We start from the raw sequence: 16,371 nt of genomic DNA, 5'->3' as shown, positions 1-16,371 counted from the left end.
CAGTTTTTTGGTGGGCACCTCTCCTCGTTCTCACTGCCTGATATTAGTGTTAGAAATCAGTTGAGACATGATAGACCATGTAATGGGAATATTTTAAAATATGGAAGCAAGGGAGAGAGCAGGCTTCTCTAAAAAGGGGCAAAAGTAGTGTGATAATGTCCGCAAAAATCAATAGTGCTGTGAATCACAGTGGGTCAGTCAGTATCCATGAGGAGAAAGCAAGTGAACATTTTGAGCTGAGATGACTGTTCACTTCAGCTCTGATAAAGAGTCATCTTGACTCGAAATGTCAGCTTGCTCTCTCTCCATGGAAACTGCCTGAGCTGCTGGGATCTCCAGCATTTGTTGTTTTCGATAATTTGACATAGATTTGGAACTGAGGGCAGAAACAAACTCTTCATGCGAAGAATTGAGAGGGTGTGAGATTTATCTCTAGGGTTATTTTGGAGGCAGAAACTTGTGGCAACATTGAACATTCGATTTTAAAGGAAGATGAAATGTTTGAAGGGCTGAGGAAAATGTGATGAGGAATTCTGATTCAAACGTGTTATGGAACAGATCAAACCCCTTCAAAATATTCAGAAGACAATCTGGACCTTTAGTTTTTCTTATTTTAGAGATAAATATAATGTGTTGTGTTCCACTTACAATTCAGTTGGTCAAACTACAGGATTTGAAACAAAATACACTTTATTCATCCAATGTAGTTAAAATACAACAAATGATAGAAGGAATTGGAACAACAACTCTATTAGAAAACCTAACGGAATAATAGATACAGTAATTATTACTGATTAACTGTTCCAGATTAGATTAGATTACCTACAGTATGGTAACAGGCCCTTCGGCCCAACAAGTCCACACCGCCCCTCCGAAGAGTAACCCACCCAGATCCATTCCCCTACCTTTACCCCTGACTAATGCAGCTAATACCATGGGCAATTTAGCATGGCCAATTCACCTGACCTGCACATCTTTGGATTGTGGGAGGAAACTGGAACACCCGGAGGAAACCCACACAGACGCAGAGAGAATGTTCAAAGACAGTTGCCTGAGGGAGGGGTTGAACCCGGGTCCTTAGTGCTCTGAGGCAGCAGTGCTAACCACTGAGCTACTGTGCCACCCAATATAGTAACATCCCATAAATACACCCTTTGCAAAAGACAAATTCATGAAAACAGATTATCTCACTGACAACTTCAGCAGCAGGAAGCGAACCCCCAGCTTTTGGCTGTAACTGAGGGAGTTTTAAAAATGGCTTCTAAGTCTTCAAGACCCCAACATCAACTGCTGAGAGATAAACTAAAGATCCCTGGTTCTGTGGGAGCTTGACCACACCCATTCAGGACACTTCTATTGTTCCAATTTCAAAAAGGAACACCCAAGCCTTCACAAGTTATTGATTTTCTCATAGACTGCTTGGAATCTTTTCCCCAATCTCTCGCTGAAAGAAACCAGGACAAAACACACATCTCTGAAAGCCAAAAATCATTGTTCTATTTAACTGTCCCTTCACTGTGCAAATTGCAAGCCCTAAAGGCATGTCTCCTTTAAAATTGCAGCTGAATATGCACATCTTAAAGTGACCATTGTGTATATACTTTGATCTCTGGGCTTTTTAAAAATTTATGCCTGTGGGACGTGGGCATCGTGGGCATTTATTGCCCTTAAGAAGGTGCTGATAACTGCCTGCTTGAACCACAAGACCATAAGACATAGCAGCAGAAATTAGGCCATTCAGCCCATCGAGTCTGCTCCGCCATTCAATCATGGCTGATCAGTTTTTCAATCCCATTTCCCTGCTTTCTCTCTGTAACCTTTTATTCTCTTGGCAATTAAGAACCTGTCTATCTCTGTTTGGAATATGCTCAGTGAGTTGGCCTTCACAGCCTTCTGTGACAGTGAATTTCATAGATTCACCACTCTCTGGCTAAATAAGTTTCTCCTTATCTCCGTTCTATCCCCTTTACACTAAGGCTGTGCCCTCGGGCCCTACTCTCTCCTACTCATGGAACCATCTTCCCAATGTCCACTTTGTCCAGGCCTCTCAGTATTCTGTAACTTTCAATTAGATCTCCCTCATCCTTCAAAACTCCTTCAGGTATAGACCCAGAGTCCATGTGATGTTAGCACACCCCACAACACTGTTAGGGAAGGGAATTCCAGGATTTTGACACAGTGACTGATGGAATGCGATGTATTTCCAAGTCAGGATGGTGAGTCACTTGGAGGGGAACTTGCAGAGGGTGGTGTTCCCATATATCTGCTGCCCCTGTCCTTCTAGATGGAAGTGGTTGTGGGTTTGGAAGGTGTTGTGAAGGAGTCTGGGTGAGATGCTGCAGTGCATCTTGTAGATGGAACGCACTGAGTCACAGGTGAGGGGAGTGGTCATGGGTTTGGAAGGTGCTGTCAGAGCGGTTTTGTTGAGTTGTGAGTGCAACGTAGGAACAGGAGTATTCCATTCAGCTCCTCTAGCCTTCCCCTCAATGAGACCATGGCAGGATCTGTAGCCTAACTCCAGATACATGCCATATCCCTTAATACTTCTGCTTAACAAAACTTTTTCTCTCTGAGTTAAAATTAACAACTGATCCAGCTTCAATTGCCATTTGTGGATGAGACTCTGAAAGCTCTTCTTCCCCTTGTGTGTGTAGAAGTGCTTCCTATCATCTCTCCTGAACGGTCTGGCCCTTATTCCCAGACTAGTTTTAGAATAACCAACCAGTTGAAATAGTTTATCTTTATCTATCGTGTCTTTTCCTGTTACTATCTTGAAGACTTTGATCAGATCACTCCTTAATCTTCTAAATTCTCAAGAAAACAGGCCTAATTTGAATAATCTCTCCTCATAACTTACCGTGTCAATGGTACTAACTTGTGGCACATTCCCAATCCTTGTTGCTTTAAGGGAAGATTGATTAAACATATATGCTCATGTGGTGGAGAAACACATCATGAAACAGATGGGCTGAACGGCCTGTTTCCATGATGTAAGGTCAATGGTTTGTCAGCCACCAACAGAACACGGTCTATAGTTGGAGCTACTACACTAACCTTTCTGCATCTCGTTTTAGGGGAATATTGGACTTTCTGGGAGACCGGGAGAAAAGGTAAGGAATACTCCATGGAAACAGGAGCAACACCGGGTACAAATTTATTCCATTTCTTTTTGAAATGGGAAGATGGAGACTAATGCCGATTTCTGTTACAGGGAGATCGAGGAGCGAGCGGAGAGAAAGGGGAGCCGGGTAGAATGGGATTGCCTGGACCAAGTGGACCCCGTGGGAAAGAGGTGAAGGCCCCAATTGTGCTCCCACAAAATGTCAGTGAAGAAGTAGGCCATTTAGCCCATCGAGTCTGCTTCACCATCTGGTCAGATCATTACTGATCAGATAATCTTCACCCCCACTTTCCTGCCTTTTCCCCATAACCCTTGATTCACTCTCCAGGAATCCTGGTCCGTTTAGTTTGGGACAAAATCCTTGTCACTACTGATCTCTTTTTGATTACGTTCTCTCTGTTGAGGAGATAATGATGGTTAGCTTCTTTCTGATTCTGTTTTATTTGTGGTGCAGAAGAGTAATAATTAATATCCTATTTAACTGGGCTGCAATTGCTGAAAACTCAGACAGTGACTGGAGTTTTACAGATTGGCAGTGACCCTCCCCTCTGACCCTTAATGCCCGAGCAAATAGACCACCTCCCTGTAGCCAGAAATCATTGACCTCATGTACTCGGACAATTAACTGGCGCAGGATGATACTTGATCCCCCATAGCTGCCCCTGGAGTGGTCTTGCCCTACACAGGGCAGTTTGAGAGGGGCACCCGCTTTTTATTTTTTGCCAATGATGCCCACCTGACATGAATGAATTGAAGACGCAGAGGTGTGTGAGTGCTGTGGACTGAACCAGCCTTCAGGACAACCCCTTATGAGTTTACAGCTCGAAGAAAAAAAAAACCCTAACCTTTTTTCTCTCATTTCTTTCCCAGGGTGAAAAGGGGAACAAAGGCGATGAAGGGAAACCGGTAACTTCACTTTTAAGTCGACGTTTCTCTCGAGATTTCAATTGCTTGCTTTTTTTTTATTTCAGTCGCAAAATGACTAACGGCTGGCTTGCTTTGTTGTTCCAGGGAGAGACGGGATTACCAGGGCGTACTGGGGAGAGAGGACTTCGAGTAATATCCATAGAACATTCTCTAATCGTGTGTATGGTAGCTTTAACTCCAAGACCCCATCGGGTCGGTGTGGACCTTTTGGGCCGAATGGCCTGTTTCCACACTGTAGGGATTCTGTGATGATTCTATGAACATCCTAAAGACCTATATTCTTTGTAAATTTACTTTACTCTTGGATGTGGATGTCACTGACAAAGTCAATATTCCTAATGGCCCTTGAATTGAGTGACTTGCTTCATCTTTTCAGAGGGCAGTTAAGAATCAACCACATAACAGGTAGGAGTAGATGTAGACCATTCAGCCCATCATGTCAGCTCCGCCATTCGGTCAGATCGTGGCTGGTCTGATAATCTTCAACTCCACTTCCCTGTTGTTTCCCCATCACCTTCAATTCTCTTACTGACTAAAAATCTAACTCTCTCAGCCTTGAATATACTTAACGACCCAGCCTTAACAGCCCTGGGTGGCACAGTGGCTCAGTGGTTAGTGCTGCTACCTCACGGGACCTGGGTTCAATTCCATCCTTGGGCTGTGTGAAGTTTGTTAAAAAGTACACAACACCAGGTTATAGTCCAACAGGTTTACTTGGAAGCACTAGCTTTCGGAACACTGCTCCTTCATTCAGTTTCAAAGCTAGTACTTCCAAATAAATTAGTTGGACTATAACCTGGTGTTGTGTACTTTTTAACTTTGTCCACCCCAGTCCAACACTGTGTGGAGTTTTCACATTCGCCCCAGTTCTGCATGGGTTTCCTCCAGGTGCTCTGGTTTCCTCCCACAGTCCAAAACTGTGCAGGTTAGGGTGGATTGGCCATGGGAAATGGCCTGCAGTGTGCAGGCTTGGGGGGGTTAGCCATGGAAGATGTGAGGTCATGGGATTGGGTGTGGGTGGGATACTCTTTGGAGAGTCAGTACAGACTTGATGGGCTGAATGGCCTTTTTTCTGCGCTACAGGGATTCCAAAGAATTCGCTGTCTCTGAGAGAAGAAATTCCTCCCCATCCCTGCCTTAACTGGACAGCCTTTTACTCAGAGCTGATATCCTCTGACCCTTGACTCTCCTACAAGGGGAATCAACCTCTCTACATCTTACCCTGTCAAGCCCCCCCCGAAGAACCTTGCTGTGGGTGTGGGTGTGGAGTATTGGATAGCAGGTTTCCTTTCCTGAAATACTTTAGTGAACCTCATATGAGTCATAGTCTCATAACTTGATTTGAGTTTGAGATTAAATTAAATTTAAATAATGCAGCTGCCATATTTAGATCCGATCTCCAGATAGTAGAATTAGAATTAGTTTTATTGTCACGTGTACTCATATGAGGTAGCGAAAAATTAACAAGTTGCCACTTATGGTGCCATCTTAGGTACAGATTCTTAGGGAACAAGAAATTCAGAAAAATAAAGAAATTAAAAAGTTCAGAATAAAAAACTTCATTCATTCGGCCTTTGGACAAGGGAGACATTCAGAACATAGTCTGTGTTACAGAAGAGATTTCATTACTGTGTTAGTCAATGGTGAAGACCCTGACACAAAAGTTTTGCAGCATAAAATATCTGATTTTTAATGTGGCCCGTGCCTACCAATCAGAGAAAACTGAGGAGGACTTGGAGAAAATTGTTCTGCGGTATGATACTTGTGGAAGGCTTTTCTGATGCAGGAGATTGCAAATCACAGAATTGTTATGGGCATAGAAGGAGGCCACTTTGCCCATTGTACTGTCCCTTCAAATGGGCGTCATTACCTCGTGTCAATCTTCTGCCTTTGCACACTGTTTCTATCTAAAAGACCCAGTGCCCCTCTTGAATGCCTCAGTCAAACATGCCTCCACCACATTTCCAGGCAGTGCATTCCGTCCTCCCAACTATTCACTGGGTGAAAATGTTATCCTCGCATCGCCCAAGTTTGTTATGCATGTCACTTTAAATCAATAGGAATCTTTAAACTCCTTTTGAACAGGAACGCAGCTCCTCCCATCGAAGTGATCCAGCCCAATCGATCGGATCTCCTTCATCCTCCTCCTCTCTCTGAGCTGAAAGTTCCCGGTTCAAGACCCTCTCCAGGACTGGATGTCCCAGGACGTTGTGCCTCAGAACAGGGCCAAAGGGTTTGGGTACTAAACTGCAAATCTTTCCAATGTATTCTGACAGCAGCTGAGAAGAATGGGAGAGAATGTTGACCCTCTGACGTGAACTAGTGGATCACATGGTGGTATCCAAGCTGTCAGCTCACCATGACTTCTGCTGGGACTTTGAGAGGGTCTCTGGGCCCTGCAGTGACACCCATACATTGTGGATGAAGTATCATTGATGGTGTCAATCCTGTAAAATATCTCAAAAGAACAAGAGAGAAGTGCAGCACAGGAACAGGTCCTTCAGCCCTCCAAGCCTGTGTCGATCATTATGCCCAGACTAAACTAAAAAGAACCGTCTGCCTTTATTCGATACGTATCCCTCTATTCCCTCCCCATTCATGTAACCATCCAATTGCCTCTTAAAGGTCGTCAATGTCCCTCCTTCCACCCCTCGTCTGGCAATGTGTTAAAGCTCCTACCACTCTGTGTGAAAAACATCCCTCGCACATCTCCCTTAAACTTTCCCACTGTCACCTTGAACCTGTGCCCCCTTGTGATTGAAACTTCAACCCTGGGGGAAAGGCCTCTGACTATCCACCCTATCTATGCCTCTGATAACTTTGTAGACCTCTTTCAGGTCTCTTTTCAGCCACCGTCTATCCAGTGAAAACAATTCTGATCTGTTTATCCTTTCCTCATAGTCTTGGGGCAGCATGGCTCAGTGGTTAGCCCTGCTGCCTCGCAGCGCCAGGGACCTGGGTTTAATTCCAGCCTCGGGCGACTGTATGGAATTTGCACATTCTCCCTGCGTCTGTGCGGGTTTCCTCCAGGTGCTCCGGTTTCCTCCTACAATCCAAAGATATGCAGGTTAGGGTGAATTGGCCATGCTAAATTGCCCATAGTGTTAGTCAGGGATTTGTAGGTTAAGTGCAATAGTCAGGGGTAAATATAGGATAATAGGTGAGGGGAATGGGTCTAGGTGGGTTACTCTTTGGAGGGTGTGTGTGGCTTTGTTAGGCCGAAGGGCCTGTATCCACACTGTTGGGATTCATCTAGCCAATGCCCTTGAGACCAGGCAACATCCTGGTGAACCTTCTCTGCACTCGCTCTCAAGCTTCCACCTCCTTCTGGTAGTGTGGCGACCAAAACAAGGACATGTGTGGGTTAGGTCAGTGGCCAGAGCTTTGCGGTTTGACCATTCAGTGTCATAGGCAGGTGAGGATGAGATGCAGAGAACTGTTACCATTCTGCCCCAATAACCCACGCCAAATCCAAGTTTGGAAGTGGTCAGATCCACAGTCTTGGCACACTGTTCGTCACTCAGGGTCAATTCAAGCCATGCATTATTGCATTGAGATTAGCAGTATGACCTCTCACCACTTCCAGGGTTGGGATCCATTGTGATATATAATATAAACAAGGAAAAGTGGATACTGGAAATCTGAAACTAGAGTAGAAAGTATCTGACAGCATCTGTGGAGAGAGAAACAGTGTTAATTTTTCAAGTCCGGGGGAAGTCTGTGTGGATTATGAGCATTCACACGAAATATTTTAGATCGTATTGACCGTTCCAATAGATCAATCATTTCACCATGAAGATTAGAATGCAACATTTAAGGATGGGTCCAGGGATGAGAAGCCACAGTTATAGGGAAAGGTTGAGACTGTTAGAATCATAGAATCCCTACAGTGTGGAAACAGGCCATTTGGCCCAACAAGTCCACACCGACCCTCCAAAGAGTATCCCACCCAGAGCCCTTCCTCTACCCTTATTAATCCACCTAAGCTACACATCTTTGGACTGTGGGAGGAAACCAGAGTACCCGAAGGAAATCCACACAGACACAGGGAGGATGTGCAAACTCCACACAGACAGTAGCCTGAGGCTGGGATTGAACCTGGGTCCCTGGCGCTGTGAGACATCAGTGCTAACTACTGAGCCACCATGCCGCCCCGTGTTGATCTTAGAGAGCAGAATGCTAAGTGATTTCTGACAGAGATTTTCAAAACCATGGAGCAACTGGACAGAGCAAATAGACATAGCTTCTGATCAAAGGATCAAGAACAAGAGGACACAAAGTTAAAGAGATTTGCAAAAGAAGCAAATGCATCTGGAGAATAAATGGTAGTTACACTGCAAATGGTTAGGGTCTGGATTGATTGTCTGGAAATGTGGTGGAGGCAGATTCTGATTGAGGCATTCAAGAAGAGCATTTAACCAGTGTAGGCCCAGCATGGGAAAGGAGAAAGTGAGGACTGCACATGCTGGAGATCAGAGTGGAGAGTGTGCTGCTGGTGAAGGGCTTACGCCCGAAACTTCGATTCTCCTGAATGGTTATTTAACCGAAGCGAATGTGCGAGGATATGGGAGGAAGACAGGTAAATAACGCCCGGTCATGACACACATTTGAAAACGTGATAGAACGAATGGTCCTGTTCCGTGCTGTAACAATTCAGTGATGTTTTTTCTTCGGGAGGGTTATTTGGAGGTGGAGCTGTTATTTCCCCTCCCTTTACCCTCCAAAGTGCTTCCTATAAAAAAAAATCTTTCTGATTCACAGAAAAAGTAGGAGTTCTGTTTAAAAGTGTTCTCCTGTTTTCAGGGTGTCCCTGGAACGGATGGTGCCCCTGGAGTGAAGGGAGATGCTGGTGAACCAGGAAGGTCAGGAAGAGATGTGAGTCTCATCCACATCAGATTGAGCTTCATCTGGAATGGCTCTGTTTTACTTCCGGGTCAGAGTTCATGGCAACCATTTCATAAAAGCTTTAATTGATTCTTGTTTTTCTTTTAATGGTTTCTTTCTAGGGGATCAGGGGTCCTACAGGATCAAAGGGAGACCAAGGTGATAAAGTGAGTATGTTCTGGACTTTGAAGCAAATGGTTCTCGTGAGAGATACGGTTACGGAATAAATATGGAGACAAAGAGTGCAAGAGGAACTTGCCTGAGTTACAAACAGAAAATATGGGAAGTTCATATGACAGGGTTCTTCTTAATCCAATGAGGAAAAGGTACGCAAACAACTTGTTGTAGGCCCTTATGGGAAAGGCAGGCTAACAACATGGTGTAAGGCCCCTTATGGGAAAGAAGAAAGTGAGGACTGCAGATGCTGGAGATCAGAGTCGAGAGTGTGGTGCTGGTAAAGAGTTTATACACAAATCTTCGATTCTCCTGTTCCTTGGAGGTTGCCTGACCCACTATGAGAAAGGCTGGCTAACAATGTGATGCAGGCCCTGTTGTCGAAATTTTCCTGTACCTTATTAATTAATTCTTGTACACTGGCCTTGAGTAATTGACACATTTATTCATGATATCATGGGAAGACAGCAGTGACCATTCACCACGGATGGACAATGACCTCTTTGCCAAGCTACATGGTTTCACAGGTTATATAGGATTACAAATGACTGACCATTAATTACAGAACAATGCATGCCTAACAACACTAGGTGGTCTGAGAACATTCGGTGGTCACATAGCACACTGTTTGCAGAAGCTAGTAGCAGATAAACAGTGGCGAGGTTCACAGACAGGTCCCATATAGAGAGGGAGGAACTTATCAGTGGGTGAGGGGATACAGCAGCAAGGTTGGAAAAAGGATTCTCGTAAACAACTTCAATTAGAAAACAACTCAGCTACAAAATAGTTCCCTCCGAGGACAGCGTGGTCAGGGTCCTAAAATGGTTTCCACAGCCCTTTATGGGAAAGGCAGACTAGCAATATAGTGTAGGTCCCTCATGGGAAAGGCAGGCTAACAATGTGGTGTAGGCCCCTTATGGGAAAGGCAGGCTAACAATGTGGTGTAGGCCCCTTATGGGAAACTGGAAAATTAGCAAGCATTTTCATTAAACTTATGCCTTTGCTATTGCGCGTCACATGGTCCCATCATGCTTTTATCTTTCTGCTTTCTTCAATTTTGGAGCCATTCCCCCATTTCTGGGGTAATATGAAGTGTTGGTTCAGCATGTCACTTCCCTAATACTGTCCAGTTGGCCGCACTTTGTGTGTTTTCCTGTTTTGCAATGGAGGCAATGGAATCAGTCAGCAGTGCTCTTGGTAGATTTAGTCGACAGGCTTCTTTGGGAATCAGGTGGTTTTTCAGTGCCCTTGGTATACACTACAAGATAGCTGTTTGTGAACAGAGTCTAAGTCCACTTTTTGAATGGGTGCTTTACTGTGGTCAACCACACTTCATAAAAATCATAGCCCACTGATTATTTTATGTCCTAAAGTGACATGACACACAACTGTTTGGCTTTTTCTCTCATCACCAAATCACCCGTGGTACTTTTCATCTGTTACTGTATCTGTCACAAGCAAATCTCCAGTGTTACCAATTAATCCATTTTATGCAATGTCTTGCACTGGCAATGCAGACCACCAAAGGTGAGGGAGAGAGAAAGGAGATGAAATCACAATGAAGTCGAAAGGGGAGTTAAAGCACTTTGTGGTACACACTTCTTTCCAAAGGCACCGAGAGCATTGATGGACACTGTGTGCTCCCTCTCCGAGGGCATGAATGTAATCAGAGAAGAGGGACAGGCAGTCAGCAGCTGTGACCCCTCCACAGCCCGCTGCCTGGACCTGTTTATAGCCAATCTGGCCAGGCCCCGGAGCAGACCCATGAGGGGGTCCTCCCATCCTCCCACCCCTCCACACTGGGTGCCCAAAGATCAGGAGCATGGGTCATAGAGTCATAGGATCATAGAGATGTACAGGACAGAAACAGACCCTTCGGTCCAACTCACCCATGCCGGCCAGATATCCCAAACCAATCTAGTCCCACCTGTCAGCACCTGGCCTATATCCCTCCAAACCCTTCCTATTCATATACCCACCCAGATGCTTTTTAAATGTTGCAATTGTACCAGCCTCCACCACTTCCTCTGGCAGCTTGTTCCATACACGTACCACCCTCTGTGTGAAAATATTGCCTCTTAGGTCTCTTTTATATCTTTCCCCTCTCACCCTAAACCTATGCCCTCTAGTTCTGGACTCCCCCACCCCAGGGAAATGACTTTGTCTATTTATCCTATCCATGACCCTTATGATTTTATAAACCTCCATAAGGTCACCCCTCAGCCTCCGACGCCCCAGGGAAAACAGCCCCAGCCTGTTAAGCCTCTCCCTATAGTTAAAATCCTCCAACCCTGGCAACATCCTTGTAAATGTATTCTGAACCCTTTCAAGTTTCACAACACCTTTCCGATTCGAAGACCAGAATTGCACACAATATTCCAACAGTGGCCTAACCAATGTCCTGTACAGCCGCAAGCTGACCTCCCAACTCCAGTACTCAATACTCTGACCAATAAAGGAAAGCATACCAAACGCCTTCTTCACTATCCTACCTATCCACTTTCAAGGAGCTATGAACCTGCACTCCAAGGTCTCTTTGTTCAGCAACACACCCGAGGACCTTACCATTAAGTGTATAAGTCCTGCTAAGATTTGCTTTCCCAAAATGCAGCACCTCACATTTATCTAAATTAAACTCCATCTGCCACTTCTCAGCCCATTGGCCCATCTGATCAAGATCCTGTTGTAATCTGAACTAAATCTGATCTGGGGCTAAAGTGCATTGAAAAGATTTTTCAAATAACCAAAGAAAAAGGGTACGACCTCCCAAAACCAATATATAGAGTCACGTAGCACAGAAACAGACCCTTCGGCCCAACTCCTCCATGCCGACTAGGTTTCCTAAACTGTAATGTCCGATCCACATTCTCCACAACACCACAAAATAAACAGCTGGGCTGGGAATCCATGAATAGTTGCAATCTGTGGTTATTAGGGGCTGATGCATGCAACTTCCTCCACCTCAGGAGCCCTCTACTGTGGTAAACCATCAAGCCAAGAGACATCTGGGTGCTGGATAAAGGAGTAAAAGTGACCCATGTTTTTACAACCAATCCTCACCCAGTTGGCCCTCAATTAATACATCCATCACCTCTTCCATTGGGACTGAGGTATCCGTTCAGACACTGATCAGATGATAGCACACCAAGGGATGGGGCCATTCTTCCTGCCTCTGATTCCCAGGTGAACTGCAGCAACAGCAAAGGCAGTGTGGAGGGGGAGCGCACGGTGGGGTGGGTGGTATCTGGACGAGGGCAATGACTTGACAGAAAAATCCAACCAGTATTCTACTCTACTCTACTCTGCTCATCTACTCTACCTCCTAATGGATACCGATAGAATTACACTAGCAGAAACCTTTGAATAATGATGTGTCAGGTCTGTTTGGGCTATGTGAGAACAAATAAAACTAGGGAAGAGGTGACATTAACTTAGGGATAATTTCAGTGAGGACGTGACTGGAGAAACAGGTAACCAGTGTTGGAATTTATGATGTCCAAATTTGAATTATAACTCCGAGTGGACATTGCACTGCTCTAGAGTTGTATCATAATATACCTAAACGGGTTGATTAGAAATGTCCAACTTTTCATGGGCTCTTGTGGCATAGTGGTAGTGACCCTGTCTCTGAGATAGGACACCCAAATTGAAGTTCCTCCTGCTATAGAGGTGTGTCATAACATTGCTGAACAGTTTGCAGGAAAATCTGTGACTGCACTGTGTCCAACCGGCAATTCATCCTTTGCTATTTAATATTAATACAGAGACCCAGTGGGCGTTCTGGGGACCTGGGTTTGAACCTGGCAATGGTGGAAATTGAATTCAATGCAATGTCTGGAATTGGGGGAGACAGTTGGGGATGGTTATAAAATGTTGGCCTTACCAGGGAAAACAATTATATCAGGAAGCACGTTCCCTCAATTATTGCCAATGGCAGAGCACCCACAAACATCTGGGGCAGAGAATTCCAACAGTTCCCCTTGGAATGAAGTAATTTCTCCTCATGTCAGTTCTGAGATATTGAAAGTTAGTCCTATTTCGGGGGAAGGCTGGTTGACCTCATTAACGTCCCATGGGGCTCATAAGAACGTCGGGGATATAGAAGCAGGACGAGGCCATTCAGTCCTTCACCTCTGCTCTGCATTCAGAAACACTGTGGCCAATCTGGCTGTGGTCTCAGTTCCACTTCGCTTTCTGCCCCCAGACTCTCTGGTCTCTCATAAAATCCACCTACTTCACTCCTGAATGCATTCAATGACCCAACCTCCACTATTTTCTAAGGAAGCAAATTCCACAGACTAATGACCCTCTCAGAGGAAAGAAAAATTCTTCTAATTTCCAACTTCATAGAAATCATAGAATCCCTACAGTGTGGAAACAGATCAATGGGCCCAACAAGTCCACACTGACCCTGCGAAGAGTATCCCACCCAGACCCATTCCACCTGCTTATTACTTTACATTACCCCTGAGTAATGCACCCAACCTACACACCCCTGGACACTATGGGCAATTTCCCATGGCCAGTTCACCCTAACTTGTACCTATTTGGACTATTGGAGGAAACTGGAGCACCCAGAGGAATCCCACGCAGACATGCAGAACTTAACATCGACACCTTTTGCCCTCAGATGGTGTCACCTACTTCATGTTCCTCTCATAAGGGGAGACATTCTCTTGTCTTCATTCACAGGATGGGAGTGTCATTGGCCAGGTCAGCATTGATTGCCCATCCCTAATTGCCCAGAGGGCAGTTAAGAGTCAGTCACGTTGCTGTGGGACTGGAGTCACATTTAGGCCAGACCAGGCAGATTTCCTTTTGTAAAACGTTAGAGAAGCAGATGGGGTTTCCTCAATAACTGAGAGTGATTTCATGGTCATCATTAGACTCTTAATTCCAATTTGTGTTGAACTCAAATTCCACCAACACTCATGGTGGGATTCAAACCCAGGTCTCCAGAACATTAGCTGGGTCTCTGGATTAATAGTCTAGTGATAATACCACTAAGCTATCTCCTCCAGAATCCCCACTTTAAGTTCCTCAGGATCTGAGATCACTAAGATTATCTCTTCTCCCACTCAAACACCAGGGGAACCGACCCAACATGTCCAATATTCCACCATAAAATAACCAGCGCCGCTCCCGCCCCCCTCCCCCCCAATCTCAGGGGTGAGTGGCGTGAACCTCCTCTGAACTGTGACTAACTCAGTTTGTGTCCTTTTTTCAAATGAGGAGGTCAGAATTCTACACAATAGTCCAGATGGTCTTACCAAGGCCCTGTAGAGTTGTAGGAGAAAGTGAGGACTGCAGGTGCTGGAGATCAGAGCTGAAAATGTGTTGCTGAAAAAGCGCAGCAGGTCAGGCAGCATCCAAGGAGCAGAAGAATCGATGTTTCGGGCATGAGCCCTTCTTCAGGAAACTGAAGAAGGGCTCATGTCTGAAACGTCGATTCTCCTGCTCCTTGGATGCTGCCTGACCTGCTGCGCTTTCCCTGTAGAGCTGTAGTTGAAGTTCCTTACTCTTAGAGTCATAACTATACAGCATAGAAACAGACCCTTCTGTCCAACCAGCCCATGCCAACTATAATCCCAAACTAAACCAGTTCCACCTGCCTGCGCTGCCATATCCCTCCAAATATTTCTTATTCACGTACCTACATCAATGTCTTTTAAACATTATAACTGTACCCGCATCCACCACTTCCTCTGGATATTCATTCCACACATGAACCACTGTCTGTGTAAAAATATTGCCCCTCATGATTTTTATAAATCTTTCTCCTCTCACCGTAAAAACATGACCCCCTAGTCTTGAAACCCCCCACCTTACGGAAAAGACACCTGCCATTCACCTTATCTCTACCCGTCATGATTTTATAAACTTCTGTAAGATCACCCCTCAACCTCCTATACTCCAGTGGAAAAAACTCACAACTTATCCAGCCTCTCTTTATAACACAACCCTTCCATGCCCAACATGCTGGTAAATCTTTTCTGGACCCTCTCCAGTTTAATAATATCCTTCCTATAACAGGGTGACCAGAGCAGGACACAGGCCTCCAGAACAGGCCTCACCAATGTCCTGTACAACCTTAGATTCCATCTTGCTTACAATAAATGCCATTTGTCTTGCAATCAATAACTTAATATGTCAGCTAACTTTTGTGCTTCATGCACCAAATCCCTCTACACCATGGAGGACTCCTCATTCCTGATGAAGGGCTTTTGTCCGAAACGTTGATTTTCCTGCTCCTCGGATGCTGCCTGACCTGCTGTGCTTTTCCAGCACCACTCTGATCTGGACTGCAATCTCTGTCTGTTTGGCTAGTATGGAATTGGGGCTTTTGTGGCACAGTGGTAGTGTCCCTACCTTTGAGACAGGAAGTCCAGGTTCAAGTCTTACCTGCTCCAACAACATCTCTGAACAGGTTGGTGAGGAAAATATCAACTTTTTATCCATTGTTCCTTCCAAGCTCACATACTACTCCATTGTCAATTTCTTTGCCCACTCACTCATCCTCTCACATCACGAGACCATTTACAGGATGCTCTCTGCTCCCCTCCTGGGTGGCCACTAGGTTGAGCCTGTTGTCTTTCTAGCTGAAGGAAGTTATGAAGATGGGGGTGAAAATACAGACAAAATGTTCATTTGATCTTTTGTTTCTAATCCAGGGAGAAAACGGATCTCCAGGACCTCCTGGACCTCCCGGAAAACTGGTAATTAAGCAAGTTTCAAAAAGAAGTGGATCTCGCTGCTAGCCTCATTTTATTCAATTTGGGATGTAATGCATATCGCTGTGTTTCATGTGACTTACTCAGCGATTAAAAGACAAAGAATGTCTTGTGATAGAATATAGAACATGACAGCGCAGTACAGACCCTCGATGTTGTGCTGACCTGTGAAACCAATCTAAAGCCCATCTAACCTAGACAAATGGTTTCACAAAGACAGGATGTCCCGAAGTGTTTTACCTTCGGTGAAGTATCTTTGAAGCATTCTGAGTGTTGTCACGTAAGAAGGTCAGTCTACATACTGTAAACTCCCACTAACGGCACTGTAGTGGCCAGGTGATCTTTTTTGTCAAATCAGTATATTGGGCAGGATACGGGGAATAACTCTCTTACTCTCAGTACATAGACAGAGACTCCCTACAATGTGGGATCAAACCATTCAGCCCATCGAGTCCACATCCTTGCATCCCACCCAGACTCCACCCTCTGTAACACTGCATTTTCCATGCGCTAATCCACCTAATCTGCACATCC

The 16,371-nt window shown here is 45.0% G+C and overlaps 1 protein-coding gene across 3 annotated transcripts in view; it reads left to right on the top strand.

Moving 5' to 3' along the window:
* Positions 1 to 16,371, top strand: part of col7a1 (collagen, type VII, alpha 1) — a 436,569-nt gene that overhangs the window by 245,146 nt on the left and 175,052 nt on the right. For all 3 annotated transcript variants that reach the window (XM_072581827.1, XM_072581825.1, XM_072581826.1), the window contains exons 54-60: positions 3,075 to 3,110; positions 3,212 to 3,292; positions 3,992 to 4,027; positions 4,133 to 4,177; positions 8,852 to 8,923; positions 9,055 to 9,099; positions 15,778 to 15,822. In XM_072581827.1, the coding sequence (XP_072437928.1) occupies positions 3,075 to 3,110; positions 3,212 to 3,292; positions 3,992 to 4,027; positions 4,133 to 4,177; positions 8,852 to 8,923; positions 9,055 to 9,099; positions 15,778 to 15,822 (360 nt within the window). The remainder of the gene's footprint in view (positions 1 to 3,074; positions 3,111 to 3,211; positions 3,293 to 3,991; positions 4,028 to 4,132; positions 4,178 to 8,851; positions 8,924 to 9,054; positions 9,100 to 15,777; positions 15,823 to 16,371) is intronic.

Source organism: Chiloscyllium punctatum, chromosome 12 (assembly GCF_047496795.1).
Source record: "Chiloscyllium punctatum isolate Juve2018m chromosome 12, sChiPun1.3, whole genome shotgun sequence".
Lineage (NCBI taxonomy): Eukaryota > Metazoa > Chordata > Chondrichthyes > Orectolobiformes > Hemiscylliidae > Chiloscyllium > Chiloscyllium punctatum.
Note: the sequence above shows the minus strand (reverse complement) of the source record. Positions and strands in the feature narration are given on the sequence as shown.